Below are 21,724 nucleotides of genomic sequence, written 5' to 3'. Positions count from 1 at the left end.
TATTCTGGGATTTATTTACCTTCTATAGCTGTCACTGGAGCTGAGAGCCGGCTCCAGCTCTGAGGCCCGGCTCCAGCTCTGAGGCTGCGGCTGGCTGAAAGCAGGTATCTGGAGCTTGTTTAGCTTCTATAATTGCAACATTGTTTCTTAGAGTGCAGCTCAGAGGCTGGCAGCGGCAGGCAGGGAACGTTGGCTTCCTCCATCACTGGAGCAAGCAAGCCTCCTGTTCACTTCAGCTGCCTGGCTGCCAGCCACCATCTTGGTTGGCAGTTATTGCATATTGCCCTGATTAGCCAATGGGAAGGGTAGCGAAGTTACAGTTAATTACCATGTTTGTCTATTATTAGATAGGATATTTAAATGCCATTTAACAAAGAAAAATCAACCAAAAAAATGAGTTCACGTGTCACCTCTGACATGCGTGTCATAAGTTCGCCATCACTGTCTTAGATCAAAATGTCACTTTCTCTAAAAAGCCTTTCTTGTTCTCTTACCAAAATAGGTCTCCCCACTTATTTTCCACCACTATACTATATTTGATCCCAACATGCCTAATCACAATTTGTAATAATATATGGATTTATTAACTCTTTCAAAGTCCATCTCTACCTGTAGAATGGTGATGTCCAATATGGCAGCCACTAGCCAGGTGTGGCTATTTACGATTAAATTAGAAAGAATTTGAAATTCAATTCCCAAGTCACAATAGCCACATGTTGAGTGCTTCACAGCAACACACGGCTATGGAGTCACAGATAGCAGACAGCACAGGTATTGATGCCCATCATCACAGAAAGTTGTATTGGACCGCGTTGGTCTGCAATAGATGCATTGCCGGTTTGATCAACTCCAGTATCCCTGGCCCTACAATAGTGCCTGGGCGTATAGTAGCCACCCAGTAAGTAACTGAGTAGATAAATGACCAAACCAACAACAAATATTTTAAATAGAGATAGTTCAAAAGAGCTAAGAAGAGGGAATGTTCATATCTATCTGGGAGGCTGAAACAGTCTTCATAGAGAAGGTAACATCTAAACTGAGCTTTGAAAGATGACAGTGTGAGAATAAGGTAAAAGGACAAAGAGGACGGCGGAGGCACTGAAGAATGAAAGATCATGCAGGTAAATGTTCAGGGAGCTGGCGAGTTTCTTGATGTTGCTGTTGGTGGCAGAGCTGAGATCAGAACTCAGGTTTCCTTGCCTTGTAAGTCCGATGCTCTAGGGCTCATGGCGGAGATATTTGCTTCAGGGGCCAGAATTGAAACCTGTGCTAGTGAAGCATCTCTTTGAGAAACACCAAAAATGCTGTATAGTGATTTTTAAAAATCCAAGGTGAAAGAGGAATGCCGCCGTTCATATTTTGCTAAGTAGTAAAAGATCCCCGTATCCTCTTCCTGCCGCTTGTGGCTTCTGTGAAGACACACCTCCACACACTCCGCTTGCACAGGAGACAAGATAGCAAGCTTGGGCGCGTAAATAGAAAAGCTGACCTCCTGAGAAGGCTTCTGGGCAGGGTAACGTGATGATGCAACCCGTGCAGAAGTCAAGTTGCCCATTCAACAGGGCGGCACATGTCTGCTTTCAAACAACTCCCTCCCAGATACAAGGCCTAGCCGCCTGCCCTCCAGATGACATACACATCCTGACACCCTGTGAGAACAGGGTGACTCAGCCTTGGGAAGCCAGGAGGGTGACAAGGATCACAGGCACAGGGAACAAGGCAAATCCTTGGGCTTACTGTCTTTAAAGGAGGAGGGTTCACTCTCTTCTGAAAGACTGGCGCGTTTATACCAGCAAATAGACCGGAAGATGATAGAGGGAGAAATTCCCAGTGCATGCCTAATTCTTTGCTTTGCCTTGTGGAGATGAAAGGAAAAAGAAACAGACTTAGGGAGAGAAGCCAGTATGAGCCCACGAAGCTGCTCAGCATTAATCACCTTAGCACCCACTCTCGCTGGTGCCCTGTTCCACAACAGCCCCAGGTCTTTGCTGGGAAGATGAAGGTTGAGATGTAGCGGCTGCAGAGCTCATTAGCACCTCACCAGAGCCAAGGGCTGCCACCTTCCAGGAGGTATTCTGAACTCTCACTTCAGTTACTGCTTGCACTCAATATAAGGCTTCTGCAGTCGCTCCATCCACTGCCCTTGCAGCCTGCTTGGGCTTATCAGCACACACAGCTTCACTTCATAGGAAATGGCATTCCATCCTTTGCACATTGGTTCTCTGGGATCCAAACACAGCAAGTCCCAGGTCTGGGAGAAGCACTCCCAGGGATGTGCTGGGAGTGGGGATCCAGGCTTCAGCTGGGTGCTGGGGCAATGAGGGCAGAGGCCCTGCTGACAGCAGGTGTGGCGTGGGGAGTCCTGCAAGTAGTTCCAGAGGCGGCTCAGGAGTCCCACCCAGAAACCACACACCCTAGAGCAGCGGTTCTCAACCTGTGGGTCGCAACCCCTTTGGCGGTCGAACGACCCTTTCACAGGGGTCACCTAAGACCATCCTGCATATCAGATATTTACATTATGATTCATAACAGTAGCAACATTACAGTTATGAAGTAGCAACGAAAATAATTTTATGGTTGGGTCACAACATGAGGAACTGTACTTAAAGGGCCAGAAGGTTGAGAACCATTGCCCTAGAGCCAGGTCTCCCACTCAGATGTAAAGCCTTGAGAACATTGTGTCTGACATCTATTTATGACTCCTTTGCCATCTAGACCAGCTCTTAGCTGCCCTGCATATGGCCACCAGGGCCCAGGAGAATCTTAGCTCCACATATGGCCTGGCAGGTCCCACATCTCTGGAAGGCCATCCCTCCAGCTCAGCCAGAGGACTCTGGGACTGGGATCTTCAAGGACCTCTGGATAGTGAGTCCTGTGGAACACCACTGACTCCTATTCTGCAGGCAGCCTTCCAGAAGCCAGTTCCTCTCTGGAGGGCAGAGGACTGCTCTCAGCCCTTCCAAACATCAGTAGTAATCCAAGAGATGGAGTTCCTTCTTGACCTCAAATTGTCTCTCAGTAGACTATTCATATCCATGGCCAAATACCGTGACCCTGTTCTTCAAGGCCTACTGACCACAACCTGAATAGAGAGCTGAGGCTGCTAGATCCCAAGGCTTGTGATTACAGAAGATCAAAGCTTGGTAGGATCCTAGGAGAAAAGGACCTAGTCCAACCCTATATGTAAAATGAGGTAATACTTTACCTACATCAGAGGATTTGCTGTGAGAGTTATCTAAGCTCATCCTTTCAATGTGCTGTATGAGTCAGCTTTTGCTGCAGTAACAAACATCCCTGAATCTTAAAGATATACACAGACACTTATTTCTTGCTCTCAAGCCCCTGTGGGTCAGTGTGGCTTGGCTGCAAGTTGGATTTAAATCTGCTCCTTATGCCCCTCATTCCAGGAATGAGGCTGAAGGAGCAGCTGCTGCCTGGAGCAGGTTCTAATGATAGATGGCAACGGGCCAGTAAGGAGGCAGAAATACATGGTACCTCTTCTTCAAATTGGCACACTGTTCCTTCTGCCCACCTTCTACTAATCAAAGCAAGTCAAATAGCCAAGCTCCAAGTCAATGGGTCCTGTTAAAGTTGATCAGGAAGTGCATTTTGCCCATAGGGTGGGATCAGGAAAGGTAAACACTTGCAAAATACATTGTTCCAGAGGTGCTTAGCAAGGGCTTGGCACATAGTAATCTCTCAGAACATATTAGGTATGATCAACTTTCATATCATTACTATTGTTAGCAGTGGCATTTTGCTGATGATTCGTTAATGCTCAAATTAGGTTGAGGCAGAATCTGGGCCTGCACTTGAGAGTGGCCTGTGGAGAACACAACCCCTCGTGCCCAGTCCAGACTGGCTTGAAGAATGGTGATGGGGCCAGCAGTGCCGAAAGGAGAGGGAAGAGGCTGCAGCCAGCCTGGCTCTGACCCCGCAGCTGATCTTGGGACCAGCAGAAATTGGAGAAGGTGACATCCTATGGGAAAGAGAGCTCATGGCAGGGCCAGGGCTTAAGCCCAGGCCACTGACCTCCAGTTCTAGATTACATTCCCATTCTACCTTAGCTAGAGGGAGAGCAGGCTGAGATAGAATTGATATTTTTTCTACATATTTTTCTTATAAAAAAACAAAACTCTCAATGTTTATTTTTATTTCTTTTAGGCTGAAGCTTAATTCCAAAAATAGACAGTCTTTTTCAGTAGCCCTGTCATTAGCAGTTGCGACAAACACTTTGTCCCCCACACACTGAACTAAAAGAACGACACTTGAAAAGAGCAATGAGAACAAAAGTCTCCTGAGAATCGCGATGAGGACAGTGGCTGCAGGTCCTGGGGCCCAGTCTCCACGAGGGCGTGGCCAGGAGCCAGGCCTCCCCTAGAGCTCCCTGTGTGTCTGCTTGGGTGTCCCACACCCTAGCATTTGCTCTCCTGTGTTTCTGAGTATGTGCTTCCCCCAAGAGAACTAGGGGCCACACATCCCACCAATTCCACTCTAGCTGTGGGTCCTTAGCCAGGTCACTGAACCTCTCTGAGTCTCTTATTCCTCACCCCCAAAATAGAAATCATAATAATTATTGGTTATTTGGGACATCTTCATTATTTTGTACATATTAAAATACTGCTTAATTTTATGCTAGCAGCCACTAACAGAATTCCTCCAACTAGCACGAAGTAAGTCCTACCCTCTGTAATTTCCATACATTATTTCACTCAGAAAATGTGAGGCAAGTAGCATCATTCTTTCCCTTTTACCAGTGGAGAAACTGGGACTTGGTCACTTGCAGAGTTTAATTCAACAGCAAAAAGCGGGCAGAGCCAGGCACCAGACCCAGCCCCGCCTGCTTCTCAAGTGCAGCCTCCTGGCCTCCCCTCAGAAGGGGCATTTTCAACTGCTCGCTAAGAAGCAGCAAGTCGCAGGCCTGCCTCACGGGGCCCAGCAGCTCCCCACTCACACATGTGAGAGATTAGATTAGCAAGTCACAGGCACATTGGCTGCTGATGAGCTCATACAGGAGGCTTTTCCTCACTAAGAACATGTGATCAGCTGCTCTGCCAATAACTGCCCGCTCCCCCCCCCCCAGCCCCCACACACACACACCACCAGTCTGAGTTCCATCAGAAAGGAAGAGTTCCAGTTACAGGGCCACAGAGAGTCACATCTGCCTCTGGATATGCATCTAACACAACTGGCCTGCTACGTTATTAGCAAAAAGCGGTGCAAGCACACTTCATTTAAAAGAGAGACCAAATCCTAGCCTCGTTTTCTACCAGGGCTCAGGGCAGCATGAAAGAGGATCATATGCAATAAGGGAAAACACACACACACACACACACACACACACACACACACACACACCTTTAAAGAAGCAAAGACATGCACCTGCCAGGTGGTGGGGAAACAGCCTTCATACTGTTCCAGGAGCCCCATGATTCTGCAGGGCTGAGTCACCTGTTTTTTATATTATTTTAGGAAGGCTTTCTATTGCCTAAGTGGGGAATAAGTTTGAAACACACTTGTATAATACAACCCTCTCATCTGATAAATGGAGAAGTTGAGGCCCAGAGAAATGGTCATTCATATCTAATTAGGAGCAGAATGGAGGCTACCTCCCCTCTAAGCTAACCCCTTCCCCCACCCCCCCACCCCCTCTCTGCTTTCCCTGGATCAGGGAGGCAGCACATCCTGGACAGGGGACATGCAGGTGAGTTTAAAAACAGCAAAATGTGGCCTGACCGGCGTGGCTCAGTCAGTGGTTGAGCATCAACCTATGAACCAGGAGGACATGGTTTGATTCCCGGTCAGGGCACATGCCCAGGTTGTGGGCTCGTGGGACGTGAAGGAGGCAGCCAATCCATCAGTCTCTCTCATCATTGATGTATCTCTCTCTCTCCCTTCCTCTCTGAAATCAATAAAAATATATTTAAAAAATAAACAGCACAACATGAACATAATGAACCCCACTGTTTCCATTGGGAACCCACCTCCCAGTTGCTGAGAAACTTTTTTTTTGGCATCTGCCTCCTGCTTATTGCTCTTTTATGCACAAATATGTTGCCATGATTTCTTTAGGAGGATCCTATCTAAACAATGGGTGGTACTTGTTTTTGAAATGCAAAATGCTTTTACTCTGCTCTCTCTCCCCATCCCCAGTTGGAGTCACTAGGCTCCACTGATAAGTGAAGTGATTTGAGTTGAAGAGGTGGTGTGTTGGGGGAGTCTGGGCATAAGGACAGACCCAGGCCAGCTGGGCTGACTCAGACAGTTCACCTGGACATCTGCATCAGGTCCTCCAGGAACCAGGGCCCCAGACCAGCCCCTACCAGATATTCTGCCCTCCCCTTCCCTCACATATGGCTGGTGTCCTATACTCCCATGGTTCCTGGGCTTCACGGCCACAGCCTAGGCCATCCCAACCCCTTTCCTTCCCATAAACACACACTGTCTGCCCTCCCATGTTATTCTGGAATTTGCAGGTTCTACATCAATTAATAATGGTTAGGAAGAGATACTTTATCTTTTTTTAAAAAAGCAACACCTGACAAAAAAGGATAATTTTCCAGATTTCGGGCTGTACTGAAATTGGAGTTTTGAGCCCAGTGTTAGTGGGAGAGGGAAAAAGTATCTTCTCATCTCCTTTGAAGTAGGTTAGAAAGTTTTCTAGCCTGGAGAGCTTGCTAATGACTTCTCTTGATCCAACTTGTATTAATTAGTATAAAGCTAGCTGCTGTAACAAACCCCAAGGCATAGTAGCTTAACAGAAGAATAGTTTATGATTGTTTAAATAACAGGCCTGATTCACGGGCAATTTTTCTCCACAAAGAGATGCAGGAACGCAAGATTGGTATTTTGACTCTGTCACCTTCTAGAGCTGTCTACACTCATCCAACCAAAGAGGGAGAAGGGAATGTGGAGAATGACTCCCTACTTTTTAACCACTTTGGCTCTGAAAAGACCTGCAGTACTTCTGCTCACCTTCCTTTAAGGAACAAATCACATGGTCCTACTGAGAACAAGGCCGGCTGGGAAATGTAGTCCCTGGTTAGGCAGCTGCTCCTGAATCATAACTCCACGTAGTGGAAGGGGAGGCTCGTGTGTTTGGTAGACACGTAGCAGCTTTATTGGCCTGGGAGTTAGCAGGAGCATCACATTCCCAGCACTGCGTGCTCCTTTTCCTGGGTCTCCGTGGGTAGTGAGAAGACAAAAGGCAGGAGGCCCAGAACCACCAGTCAGCATAAACCAGTCAAATGCCAATTTTCCAGACAGAGAATGGGCCTCCGAGAAGCTGAATCCCTTCTTCATGGCCACACACCTAGCTCTATCTCCTTTCTCCCACACCCCACGCCCCACCTGGCCAGAAGCCCACAGGATTACACATGAACACGAGAGCATTAGAGACACAGACACCTCCCACGGGAGGAGCTCTGGGTTAGGGTTTCTCGACCTCACTCAGCCCAGTGAGTGGCCTTTGGTGCTGGATAATCCTCTTGATGGAGCCTGTCCTGTGCCTCAGAGGGAGGTCAGCAGCGTCTCTGGCCTCCACTCTCTAGGATGCCAGCACTTCCCTCCCAGCTGAGACCATTCTAAAGGCCTCCAGGCATTACCGAATGTCCCCTTTGGGACAAAATCACCCTCAGTTAAGGACCATGGGGGTAGGCAGAGGCTGTCACATTTCAGAGTGAATTGGGCTCCAGTCGGGGGACAGAGGCAGTGACCCGGAGCATCCTTCCGAATCTGGGGCCCACGGTTTCACGGCGTCTGACTGAGCCTAAAACTGAGGTCCTCAGAAGCAATATTCTGTGTATATCTGCCACAGAATAGGACATTATGGAAAATTAGCATTAGAAGAGCCAGAAAATAGTATCAATCACAGGAGGAGAGAACAGACCTCGGGCAGTGAGACCCTAAGGAGGCTGGGTAACCAGGCCTCAGCATCCTCCCCAGGTCCAGGGAACAGAATCCGTGTGGAACATCCAGGGCAGTGTCTGGCGTGCAATAAATGGCCCACAGTGTTAGCTAACTCCAGCCCTCACAGCTCATTCCATACCCCAGATAATTCTTCCATTTGAACACAGGAGGGTAATGTTCCAAGTGAATGAGAATTTAATGCAATTGCTGTTTGATTTAATTTCCAAATGCGCTAAAAGTGTGAATGCAACACATCAGCTTGCCGCTGATGAAGAAGTCAAAATAATTCAAGGAAACCAATACTCGTCAGGTTTTATTTATCCACATGTACGCTTTTTCAAAAATAAGCTGGTCTTTGTGCCCATATAGAACGCAAGATACATATGTATCTCCTTGTTCTCCCTCCCCCAACACACACACACACACACACACACACACTCTAGTTGTTTCCCACGTTCCTCCCATCTGTCCTTTGTCTCTTCCCAGGAAAAGCTAACGGTGACATCATCCAGGAGTCAGGAGTCAGGGGCTAAGACTGGCAGCTGCAAATGGGGCCAAGAGAGATGGGTGCAGACCTGCATCAACATATGGGCAGCTCCTTGTTCACTGAGGATGGACCTACCCATGGCCCCTGTCCCGAGTCATAATGAGGGAGCCATGAAATGATGCCCCCAATTCACATAGCTAAGACGGGGAATAACCAGGTTTGAACCCAAGACCTCTGAGCTGCAATCTATGTGAGCCTATGAATGGCAGCCGTGGTTAAAAAACAAGTGATGTCACCCATGAATAAAAGTTATGACTGAGGAAAGATAAAAAACCAGATCCCGATCATCAGGACATTTTTCTACAGAGAATGAAGCTTGCAGAGCAGATGAAGACGCTGAGGTTTCCCTGAAATAGTATCTGCCAGGAAAGCCAAGGTCAGGCATGGAGTGGGAGGAGGAGGTGGCTAAGTCTGACATGAAAAGGTTTTAAACGTCTAGATGTGAGCGGGAGCAGGTTTACTCCAGTGGGCAGGACTCAGGGGGGACACGGAGGGCTCACCCCGAGGCCAGCCTTCCCTGGCAGGCATTAAAGCAAGCCCAGCGGTTTTCAATCCACCATCAGCATGGCAACGTGGCAGACTGGATAAGAGCATGGCAGAGGCAGTCACTTGAGACCCCAACATTGCAACCAGAGCAGGACAAATAAGGCCAGAGGAGGAACACAGGGCGTTACAAAGCTTCCAGCTTCCATAACTAGGACAAACATAATGAAGAAAAAATACATGAAAGAAAAGACAGAGAGGCGCCCATAAAGGAGACGCAACGTGTTTAAAGGTAGGAGTTCAAGCAACAATGAGAAGCTTAGAGACAGGAAGACATGAAGAGGAGTCGAAGATGCTACTGCCTCTGTGAAGTGGGGACTTGAGACCTCTCCATTGGATAGAGCAAATGGTTAAGTCCCTTTGATAAGCCAACTATACCATCCCAGGTTTTGTGGGCCCAACAGTGTCTTCCTGCAAGAGGTCATGGAATATACAGACCTACATGACAATGGCAGGCAGTGTTAAGAGCGAGGAAGAAACCACAGCACAGGACCCCGGTGTGGAGTTACAAGAGGTAGGCATGGGAGCTGTTTCAGCTAAAGGTGGCCAGGGCAGACTCCCTGAGAAGCTAATGTCTGAGCACAGATCACAGTGAACAAAACAAATGAGCTGCATAATTACCTAAAAGAAAAACATTTCAGGCAAAGAGGGAACATCAAGTACAAAGGTCCTGAGGTCAGAACTATCTCAATGTGGTTTGAGGAAGAAGAAATTGGCCAGTGTAGCAAGAGAAGAGAATGAAAGGACAGTTATGGGGGTGGGGGGATCAGGAATCAGACAGAGAGGGGCCAGATCTAGAGACCATGTTAGGAAAGCTGGACTTCATTCTGAGTGTCATAGGTTTTGAGCAAAGAAGTACCATGATTTAACTTGTTTTCACATTATCACTCAGGCTGCTGCATGGAGAACAGCCCTCAGGGGGGTAAGAGTGGAGCAGGGCGGAATCGGCAGAGTCTTTCCATTGAAAAGGGCAGGGACAGGATGGGATCCTGCGCAGTGATCAGCAAACTGTCCTGGCCAGGGAACCAAATCCAGTCCTCTGCCCATTTCTGAAAATAAAGTTTTATTGGCACACAGCCACCCTCATTCATTTATACATTTTCTATGGCTGCTTGTGCTACAGCCACAGAGTAGAGTCCTTGGAACGCAAAGCTGAAAATACTGTACAGGACTCTCAGGCCTTGTACAGGAGGTTTGCCAACCCCTGGATGTAGAGGTGGCAGAGTGGCAGGGTTCTGGGTAGACTAGGAAGCGGGGTTTACAGGGCAGAGGCCAGATTCCAGCCAGGCTCTTTGTGTGTGCGTGTAGATAAGCAAACGAGAATTGATGGACTGCAGCAAAATTACACTTAGACCGTGAAACAAGGAAGGGCATAGAAGAAGCAACAGGAGAGCCCAGGCTGGGCTGCTTTCACTCACTGAAAAGTCAGGGAAAAGGGGGCCTTGGAGACAGGTTCAGGGGGTTAGTCCAAGACGAGCTGCTGCTGCCCATTGCTCCCCTGGTTGCAAGTCTCATGGGGACCCTTAGAGGTTAGGGGATACGTGCCTGTGGGGGAGGGAGAGGGAGAAGGGAATGGCACGGGTGTACTCCCTGGAGGGAGAGCACCAGCCCAGGCTTTTTTCCCCAAGCCTGCTCTCAGCCTGCTGAGCGATACGGCCCCCACCCCCACCCCCCACCACACACACACCCCGGAGTTCTGTCCTCTGAGAGCTGGCAGAGAACAGGGACGGGTGGATGCTCCAAGTCCAGTTCTGAAGGCAGCCTTTGCAGGGTTCCAGGGATGTCCAGGGTGGCTGCTGGCTCTGCCTCTTCTCCAAGCACAGTGTTCCCTACGGCTGCTCCCACTGATAAGGTGGTGGCCAGCAGCCCGGTTCACTCAAAGGCTGCAGCTGCCACAGGATCCCTGGAGCAGGAGCTGCTGTATCCCACTTCCACCTCCCAGGCCTGAGTGCAGGCTAGCTTCTCTGTCATGTCTGAGCCTCGATGCCTTGGGCTTTCTCCAGAGCCCCAGGAGCTCCCCTCTGTGTCCTGTGCAATGAGCCAGAATTGCCAGGAAGTTACTGCCCCAATGAACGGTGGAGGTGAGCGTACAAATACCCCGACTCCATCGAATGTGCCCCCAGCACTGAGCTCTAGATGCCCTCAGTGGTCACTTGCTTGAAAATGCCCCTTTAAGGACTGCCCTGCTCCCTGTCTCGTCTGTCTATTCCCCCAATAAACCTCTTACACTGGAGTCCCTGCCGAATCGGCTTCTGGAGGTCCCAATCCCGTATGCCTCTGACCTTCACTCCTCTTCAAACACAGGCAATGCCTTTCACCACAGCCACTGCCTGACAGTAACTTTCCACTGGGCACAGGAAGGACCAGGAAGAGAAGAGATGGATGCAGAGGTCCAGCCTCAAGAGAGTGTGTGCACCACTGTCGTGGACCATGCATGGAGGGCTCCATCCGAGCCCTCTGACTTCCACAGAATAAAGCTCCAACTCTGCTCTTCAAATGCCCCTGCCTACATTCCCAGACTTGAACATCCACCCACTCATGTCTCACAACTGTGACCCAGGCTGTCCAGCATGGATGGGGCCGCCCTTAGAAGCCTTCCGACACTCCCCAACTGCATCAGCTGTTCCACCCTCTGTTTTTCCTCAGCTCACACCTGATTACAGGGCCTCCCATGTTGGATTTTGTAATAAATGTGGTATAAGAAAGAGCATGACCTGAGGCACAAGCAAGTCTAGGTTTAAATCCTAACTCTGCCACATACAGGCTGTGTGATGTTGGGAAAGTTACCTAACCTCTCTGAGTCACCATTCTTTCATTTGTACAAGGGAGATACTAACAGCACGTATAGCAAAGAGTGGTTGATGGGATTAGTAAGAGAGTGTAGCAGGTGCCAGACACAAACCAGATGGCCATGCATTATAGGTTTGTATCACTCTTTCCAGTACACGATGAGCTTATCACACTACCTAACACATAGCTGGGCTCAATAAACTATTACACAAATGAACACAGGGACAAATCAGCTACTACAGCCATGAAATCTGTAAACCAGAGGCTGAAAACTCAAATGCCTAAAGCAATTAGACTAGTTATGTGAGCAAAACAGGCCAAGAGTAGGAAGTGAGCGAGTATGAAACACACGCCCCAGAATGGAGCGGCCACACTTACCCACCGGTGCAGGCTCAACGTGGCCAAACCTGATACTATTTCAAGAGGGATTTAAATATTGGAACTATATTTTTTAGTATTTTTAATTTTTTTTAATTAAAAACAAGACAGTGCAACATAAATGAAGCATTTCTGAAACTGATTTTGACCAATATGCTGCATTTGATGACATCAACCCCATTTCAGAGGAGGAGAGGAGAGAGACCTGCAGATAACTAAATTTAAATCTCTACAGTACAGCTTATCATTCCTTTAAGCAGGACAAGGAAACATGAACCACCTACTCGAGTACCACCCCTTATTATGACAGTAAAATATGATGATGGACAGTGACAGCTGTAACTGCATGCGTGTCCACTTTGTGCCAGGATCTAGACATATAATGTCTTCCCCTCATAAGGACCCAATTAAACCTATTCACCCCCACTGAACAGATGAGGAAATTGAGGCCCAGAGAGAATACAGGATCTAAGGCCAGGACTGAGACTGGAAGTGTGGTGACATCCAAATCCCTTCGCCTGAAACCACCCAGCTGCCCTGGCAGGAAGTCGCATCATTACTTAAATCCGAACAGCTGACTCAGCAGCAGCATTAGATTTCTTCTGGGCACTAATCTGCATACTGGTAACAGGGCTCTGGGCCCATGGAAGGTTGTTAAATGGAGCCGGGAGCCTGATTTAAAAATCACTACCCATGACACATTGTTTTTACATTAAGGAATTTTCATCAGGACCACGTCTGCATCACTTTGATCGAAGAGAACTCCATCCTTGGGATAACTTAAGATGCCTTGAAATCAAAGAGAGTTGGAGACCAGGAATGAGAAGAGAATCAGCACATTTGTGAACACTGGTCTGAAACAGGTAGGTCAAGGGGCCGGATTGTCAATTGAGCGAAACCTCAATTACAGAGCAATCTAATATATACCCAGGTACGTTATCACAACTCAATAAACAGCCCGTCAGAATTAAGTAATTCCAATTTGCTTTCATTTCGATCTGTGCGTCGCGCTGAGCATTTGATATCACCTGCACTCAAATTAGGCGGCGTCTTCTGAAGCACAGATGCTCCCAGTCCCAGGATAGCACGTTAGCCGTGAGCAAGGCAGCCCGAACCACGCCTGTGCATGAAGCGACAGAGACGCAGGCTGGGCCTCACTGCTTGGCCCAGTGCAAGGACCTGCTGTGAACGCCATCAGAGGGGCCACCAGATCCTGCCACCCCCTGGCACAATGACTTCCCAACCCCGAGTTCTGAATGAATGATGCCAGGTGGAGTGGGGCCCACGTGGTCGGGCAGAGCTCAGGCAGGAACAGCCACTTTTCCTTTGTCCCAGGTTTCTGGCTTAGCCTTAGTGATGGTGGAGATGGGAGCAGGCTAGGGAGTCTGACCTAGTGTGGACTCCATGACCCAAATGTTCCCAAGCACACATTGGGCCCACTTTGTATTTTCTCCCTCCCTCCCTTTCACATGCTCAGCACACGAGTGTATGGGGAGAGAGCTCTGGTCCCCACTTTGCAGAGGAGGCCTTAAATGATTGCATCAAGGCCACACAGATAGCAATCAGCACCTGGGTCAGGTGTCCAGCTTCTACCTTCCCACCAACTGCATGTAAAAAGGAAGAAAACACATGGAGGAAGGGGGGCGGTGGGGGGGAGGGGGGAATGCGCACTGAAAAAGTGATATCCCATAAAGGATTCCATCAAGGTGTAATCAAAAGGGACCCCGTTGCAGGGAGCACCTACCTGTCATCGCCATTGGAAGGAGACTGGGAAGGAGGCCACCCAGCACCTCTCTTAAAACAGCAGAGGAGGCTGTAGGTGAGGGGTTCAGAGCGGCAGTGGCTGCTGGCTCTTGTTCACAAATGGGGCCAGCGCATGGCTCCCTGCAGGCGGAACTCTGGCCCAGGCTGCACAGCCAGCCAAGGATCGATCACTGTCCCCTCAACCCTGGCCACCCCTCCAAATAAAGGCAACAATGATCCACCATGGGACTCACATCCTGCCCCAAAGTTCTCTGCATTTGGCCTTCCAGACCCCTCCCCCACAACTGGGTTCCATCCACCTGATGTGCAAGTGCAGAATGCTACACTCGCTCTCGCAGTCATTCACTCCCTCTCTCAGGGCCAACACTGTGCCCGGCATGTGGAAAGTGCGGGGAGCATGACACAACACAGTCCGCCGTCCCACGGGCTTCTATTCCAGTGTGGAGGGCCACCGCACAAAAGGTATAATGAGCTCCAGAGGGGACAGCTCAGGAAATTACATATTCATTGAGTACCTGAAAGGCCTGCAAAGGCCACTTGTCACACAAATCTATCTATTGGCACCAAAAAACCCGAAGATAGGAGCCTAATGCAATCAAAATGTGGTTTCTTTTATATGGTAATGGCACTCGATATAAACGATTTTGAAGATGATTTTTTTTCCTTCTTGGTTGTTTTGTCCATGACTGCCTAATTTGTTGATCTTCAGCCTAAGTGTTCACGGCATTATGGTGATGAAATGAATTCCTGCTGAGGCCAATAATCCATTCACTCATCCATCATTCAACAAATGTTTTAAGGGTGAGCCTGCTGAAACGAAGGATTGTGCAGGTCCACACAGTCAAACTCGCGGTTTCATATGGATATGGTTCTGGTGCTCAGCACTTGGGCCAGGCTCTCCGCTAAGCTCTGTGGGCTTACTGTGAACCAAGATGCCCCTCCTTTCACAGAGCTTATATCCTGAAGGATGAGACAGGAAATTACCAGGAAACCAAGTAAAATTGTAATGTTGAAGTGTGATGTTGCTATATAGAAAAAGAGACAGGGTGATGTAAGAATGCAATCACCAGAATGGGGGGCCAGGGAAGCCAGGAGTCAGCCATGTGAATACACACAGAGTCACGACAGCCCAGGAGAGAGAATTCCAGACTGCAAACCCCAGTCTGGCCCAGGACAGGCCACCAGTTCCACGGGGCCAGCTAACAAAGGGCAAGGGTTTCATACCAGCCAAGGAAACACACTCAGGAGCCTTCTGGGGACGAGGGGGTGATCATGTTTTTACCTTCAAACACACCAGGTACCATTCCAGAGCTAACACAAGAAGAACAGCTTCATTATTTCATCCACTAAATTATGCTATATTAAAATTTTAATCGGTGAACGTAACGTTGGGAAATGAGTACATTCATATGCTGCTGTTGCCAGTGTAACGTGTCAAACCGTTTCTTGCAGAAGCAATATTGCAAAACAAAGAAAATCCATAACAATGCTCATATTCTTTGGCCCACCAATTCTACCCCCAGGGAATTTATCCAAGGGAATAATCCTGTTCAATAGAATAAAAATGTTCTCTTCTGAGGAACACCATTGAGGAGTTCATTGTTGCACGCACAGAGGAAAGATGCAAAAAACAAAAACACCTGGAATTACCTAAAGGCGTACAAACAGATTTGAAAATACTAGGTGATCCACTGGATGAAATAGCATACAGCCATTAAGCGTTACAACGATTACACAGGCCTCCAAGAATAAGCGGGATACCCAGCTCCTTGAGAAGCAGAAAGGGAAGCGATGAGCATATTGCACTAGAGGTGTATCAATGCTACTTCAAGGTGAACAGGAAAACTGAAAAGAATTAAATCAAGGCCAGTGGGGCGAGGAATTACTTATTTCAAAAGTCCTTCCAAAATACTGCCATTATATCATGTTTTCAATTTTAAAAAATCCCTCAGAAATGACTGCATTCTCTGAACGCTTCAACAAAATGCCACCAACACACAAGGACATGGATTCTTCTAACTTTAAGTGCAACACAAAGCCGAATGCGGAGATGTCTTCTATGTTCCATATGCCCAGACTTTAACATATAGATCCTACAAGTAAGACCCAACTCTGAATAACAAGGCAATATTGCATGACTTTACAACAGTGTCTCTCTTTTCGGAGGGGGAGGTGGGATTGGACGTTGTGTCTATGGCTCCTGAATGAGAGGAGGAGAAGCAGCGGATGAGCAAAGGTCCCTTCATCCCTCCTTTGCAAGGGTTTAGCCAAGAAACCCTCGTGCACCCACCGGGTGGGGAGAGGCAGGGCTGGTGGCACTCACCTTTCACGATCAGCTCAGCGTAGTTGGACACGCCAGAGCCACCGTCGGAGCGGATCACGCAGCGGTATTTGCTCACACTCCGCTGGGCAGTGTCCGCCACACTGACCGTGGCCGAGAAGCGCCTGTGGTTGACCACGCGGGTGACCATGAGGGCTGTGTCCCTGCCGTTCCATTGCTGCAGGACAGAGGAAGGGAGAGGAGAAATCATATCATCAAGTGCTCCCAGGTGACCTGGAGCCTAGAGGCTCCACCCATCCCACGCCCTGGAAGGCTGTGGGGGAGGGGGGCAGGCGTGGCTTTCCATCATAAGGAGTTTCCTTGGCTGGCTGATTCAAGAATAAACACTGTTGCTGAGCTGATTCAAGAGGGCAGATGAGAGAGGGCACAGGCCGCTTCTAAACACCTGGCTCCTTGCTCAGCTTGCATTTGGGGGTTGGCACTTAGCCCCGTAACCTTCCTCCCATTTTCCTTCACCTCTTAAGCAGGATCCACCCAGTTCCTCCAAAGGCAGGCACAGATTAGTAAAAACCCACCCCATGAAGTGATCAAAAACAGCCTCGCTCCCAGTCCCATACTGGTGTCCTGGTACCCCGAACACAGGCTCTGAGTCCCACCCACCAAGGACCAACCTGGCCCCAGGGTAGAGTATGGACGGGGGCTTTTCAGCACCTCCCCTCCGTGGCATATGCTCTTTCCTCTGCCTGGGATCTCCTGTGTCCCTAGGGATACTCCCTCTCCCTTAAAACCCAGTTCGGCTCATCACATTCTCAGGTAAGTTCCCCCAACTGTCACACCACCTTCTGGGAGCTAGTCACTCTGTGTGTGGCACAAACTTCCCACTGTGTCCTGGGAGCTCCCGGAGAGCGGGACTTTGCTCTTTTCATCTCCAGCACCCTGCCAGGAAAGCTCTTGACAAGACAGAATCAAGGTGACTGCACAAGCGTTTTTGCCTTTACCCTTCTGGATGGTAGGGGTGACATTCTGAGTTTGAATGAGATCCTTTTACAGCAGCAGGTTATAAAAACTGGTAAAACACACACAGGTAAAACACAGGCATGAAGATGCAGTTTGAGTATTTACTAAGCACCCTGAATCTCCTTTTTAATCCTCACAGACTTGCTTGAGTGTCTATTATTGCTGTTCTTAGAACTCGCATGGTGGCGAGGTTAAATAAATATGTGGAGCAAATAAGTCCCTAATCCAGGGTTTCCAACTTCAAGCCGAGCATTCTTTTCACTCAGGCCTTCTCCTCACAGCCTGCCTTCATTTAAATATTTTTCCCAAAAGTAAAATTGAGTGTTCTAATTGTCTGGTTGGATTTAGGAAAGCCTTGTGATTTATTAGTTTCCCCATGTCCCCAAGTCTTCTTCATTTCCTGCACAAAGAAAACAGTTCCACCACAGGCACGGCCCACTTTCACCCATGTCGTCTTCCACCGCCCCCTCGTGAGGTGTCAGGACTGGGACACCAGAGAGGGTAGAGCCACCTTGCGATGGGTGGGGCCAGGTGATTGAGGTGGGACCGCAGGGGAGGGTAATGAGCAGGAAGCCAAGGACTTGCTCCAGACTAGACAGGTTGATTGCAGGTGATAATGACTTACTTTTTGGCATTCTCTGGACTTTATGCCTCAAACATGTATTGTTTTTATACTTGAAAATAATAAAAGAACTGGTATTTTTTAAAAGCCATGGCAGTATATGAGGCAGTCACAAGCCCCTCCCAAACCAGAAACTGAACAACAAGACGATTAAAAAAAACAACAACACAAGGAAATGGGAGGGGAAGGAAGCTCATTGGGGCTGAACCTGCCAACCACCTGCCTCGGGGCACAAGTAGAATCAGACAATGGGGAACCGCCCAGGCTCCAACCACATCTCCCTTCCCAAAATAGTGCAGCGGAAGTGGAGGAAATTCTGGAAAATTGCAGGGATGTGCCTTGATTTGAGGACGAGTTGGCCAAATGTAGAGGAGGGCTGGGAAGAGATGGAGACGCCAAAGAGCCCATTTCCCCCGCTGTTGGGCAAGGCTCTGCAGGGCCACCGTGGCGGATACAAAGGAGTGGGTGATGGGTGATGGGTGGAGGTCGTCTAACCTGACTTACTCATAACAGCATGGACACTGTTTTCTTTCTTTTTTAAGCTAATGGTGACTATGCACTATTACGGGCTGCTTTACATGCCTTCCCATTAATGCCTCACCAAAGCCCTTGAGGTGGGCGCACATCATCCGTCTGTATACATGAGGAAGCCAAAGCTCGAGGAGTGACACTGCAGGCCCAAGTTTGCACAGCTGGGAAGCGGCCCAGCCGGGATCTGACTGCAGGGCATCGGCTTCAGAGCCCATCCTGAAACACTACCTGTGTGGCTCTAATGTGGGGGTCACTACTTCTCCTCACTCACCCCCTGGAGCCCCTCATTCCCAAATGTGGGACAGTGTGAGCAACGGGTGTGTGGGTGTGACCAGGATCCACCGATTTTGCTATCAATTCCTTAGCTGAGGGCCAAAAAAAAAAAAAAAAAAGGACAATGACAAGGCATGGAGGGAGGGGTGCTGTGTAGAAGGTGGAAGGCAAATAAGCAGAAATGTCCCAACCAGACAGCTCAGGAGACACCCAACTTTTCCTCAGGCTTTTCCGCCCCAGGCTTTGAACAGCTAAGAAATTCAGAGGATAAAAAAGGAGAAAACAAGAGTGATATTGACACATGGGCTCTAAGAAACAGGAGCTGAGAGGTGAGTGGCAAAGGAAATGTACCAAAAAAGAAAATAAACCTTGAGAAGCTAAGGGAAGAATTACAGGAAACAAACAATGCCGACTGCAGAATTCAAAGGGCATTTGAAGTGGATGGGTCGCAGGACCAACGCCGCAGAAAACCAGCGACCTGTGACCAGGCTGGAAAAACAGAACCCAGAAGCCAACAAGCAGAGATGAAAGGAACTGGAGAGACGGACTGATGAAGAAAGCGGAGACCAGGCAACTAACCACCACACGAGTAACGGGTGTCCTAAGGAAGAGAGCTGAGTGAAAGGAGCACAAATCGCATCCCAAGAAATATCGGGTCACTGTCCTGCACTAAACTAAGACCCAAGTCTTCTGCCTGAAATGGCCATCCACTTGATAAAATTTATGAAAACCATAATAACTGAGGTATATGTTCATAAGAATATGGACTAGTGAGGATAAGGAAGTATATAAAAACCCAGATAAAAAAGTAATGTGCCAAAATAAATACATAAACCAATCTATATAATAAAAACCCAGTGGTTGTAACACCGTAACGACCAAAGACCAGTCACCAGGAGGTGCACTGATGGGTCCCACAGCACCGGCGGGGCTTGACGCTAGGTCCCTCGGCCAGCCGGGTCTGGGTCTAGCACGATTTCACGTACTGGGCCTCTAGTGTGGTATACAACTCCTCGTCTGCAATTGTTTCCAAATCTAAGGCATCCCCTCCTGGATACGCTGGCCCCCAGGGGTCACAGGGAGTCTCGGGATACTACAGTTATTTAGATACTTGTAAGAGGACAGGGAGGGAGCTAGGGAAAGACAGGACAGGAAATGATCGTCAAACACACAATCAAATGTTCAATTTGTGCAAACTTGGGCGGGCAATGTATTTCACTGAGCTTCTGTTTCCTCATATATGCAACAGGTTGGATCCCGGTGTCTACCTGACAGAGTTATTATGACGAATAAATGAGAAGGCGTGTGGAACACTCGGCACCTGAGGCATATTCTGGCATTAGTGGAGCTCTCAAATTAACATGAAATAGCCGCACAAAGTGGGGTAAGCAGGAAAACACCCCCCAAAGATGTCCACATCCGAATCCCTGGAACCGGTGAATATGTCACCCCCCATGGCAGAAGGGACTGGGATTAAAGACCTTGAAGTTACCCAGGTGGGCCCTGTACAATCACCAGGGACCTTGTGTGTGAAAGAGGGAGTCAGAGGGGACAGAGACAAAGAAGACGTGGTGACAGACACAGGTCAGAGAGACAGGATTGAGGGCTTGCAGACGGAGGACGGAGCCAGGAGCCAAGGGATTCGGGCAGCTTCCAGGAGCTAGGGAAGGGGCGGGAAGGAACACAGCCCAGCCGACACTTTGCTTTCAGCCCAGTAGAATCCAGCTCTGACTTCTGACCTCCACAACTGGAAGGTAATACATCTGTGTTGTTTTTAAGCCACTAAGTTTGTTTAATTGTTATATCGGCAATAAGAAACTAACACAAAGAGCAAAGGGCTGGTTAAGTACAAAACATTCATTTTTCACATGTAGTTTAAATTGTATTTTGATGTCTCCTCCAGTATTATTTACTTTTCTTCTTAATGATGTCACGCCCAGCTGGATCAGAGAGGATTAAGCACGTCCCCCTGAACAATTCACATTTTTCTGTCTAGCTCCTGAACCACTGGCCTTTCTCCCATCGAAGGATAGGAAATTGCAGGCTGTCTTATAAAATCTCTAGAAAACAGGCCTTTTGATAATCACACTTGTCATATTGGGAGCAGGCAGCAGCAGGACAGGGACGAGCAGGAGGGCCCAGAGCCACGAGAGGTAACAGGCTGTGATGGACTGTGGGCAAGGAGAAATGAAGGGCAAGTTCAGAGAGACGAGACTGGACAGAAGGTCAAGGCAGATGAGCAGTCACTCAGGAATCCAGAAATAGAGAACAGGAGGCATTCTAGAAGATCAGCGATGGTGAGAGGCCCAGAGGCCAGCATGCTGTGGCAACCTGGAGACAGGATTTAAGTAGAGTGAATGTGTAAGGAGCGCAGGTCCCAGCCACTGTCCCAGCCCCAGACAGAGGAACTGCAAAGGGAGAACGAAAGGGGAGGGGTCATTAAGCAGGAAAGAATGCAGAAACCCAGGCCCATAGGCAATGGAGCAGGTTTGCATGGACACAGGGAGGCAGAGAGCAGTGGCTACGCCGGGAGCTGAAATAGGACCACAGCCAAGAGACAAGGTGGTGGCAAACCTTCCCAAACAAGACATCAGTGCCATGTAAATGCACAGGAATGCGAATGTGGGGATGCCAGGAAAGAAGGGAAGTCCAAGTCCTGGGAAAAGCCAGAGAGAAGCATGACATGGGTGATGCAGAGGGCAGATTCCTTCTTAGGCCCATTACCGCTCTGGTTTGTTGGAAATTTTCTTCTGGCTCCTGGAATCCTTTTCAGACATAAGTATATCTTTGCTCTGAAATTTCAGGGCTGGGTTCCTTTCCTCTGTGGCAAAGTCTTTCAGACCTGGGTCTGTTGTTCTAAATCGGAATCATCTTCTAGCCCAGTGGTTCTCAACCTTCTGGCCCTTTAAATACAGTTCCTCATGTTGTGACCCAACCATAAAATTATTTTCGTTGCTACTTCATAACTGTAATTTTGCTACTGTTATGAATCATAATGTAAATATCTGATATGCAGGATGGTCTTAGGCGACCCCTGTGAAAGGGTCGTTCCACCACCAAAGGGGTCGCG

General features: G+C 48.6%; 1 protein-coding gene across 1 annotated transcript in view; it reads right to left on the bottom strand.

Annotated features, from left to right (window-relative positions):
* PTPRT (protein tyrosine phosphatase, receptor type, T) overlaps positions 1 to 21,724 on the bottom strand; it is a 694,385-nt gene that overhangs the window by 560,063 nt on the left and 112,598 nt on the right. Inside the window, exon 8 of the mRNA XM_014543700.1 lies at positions 16,254 to 16,428. Within this exon, the coding sequence (XP_014399186.1) occupies positions 16,254 to 16,428 (175 nt within the window). The remainder of the gene's footprint in view (positions 1 to 16,253; positions 16,429 to 21,724) is intronic.

This window comes from Myotis brandtii, unplaced genomic scaffold (genome assembly GCF_000412655.1).
Source record: "Myotis brandtii unplaced genomic scaffold, ASM41265v1 scaffold333, whole genome shotgun sequence".
Lineage (NCBI taxonomy): Eukaryota > Metazoa > Chordata > Mammalia > Chiroptera > Vespertilionidae > Myotis > Myotis brandtii.
Note: the sequence above shows the minus strand (reverse complement) of the source record. Positions and strands in the feature narration are given on the sequence as shown.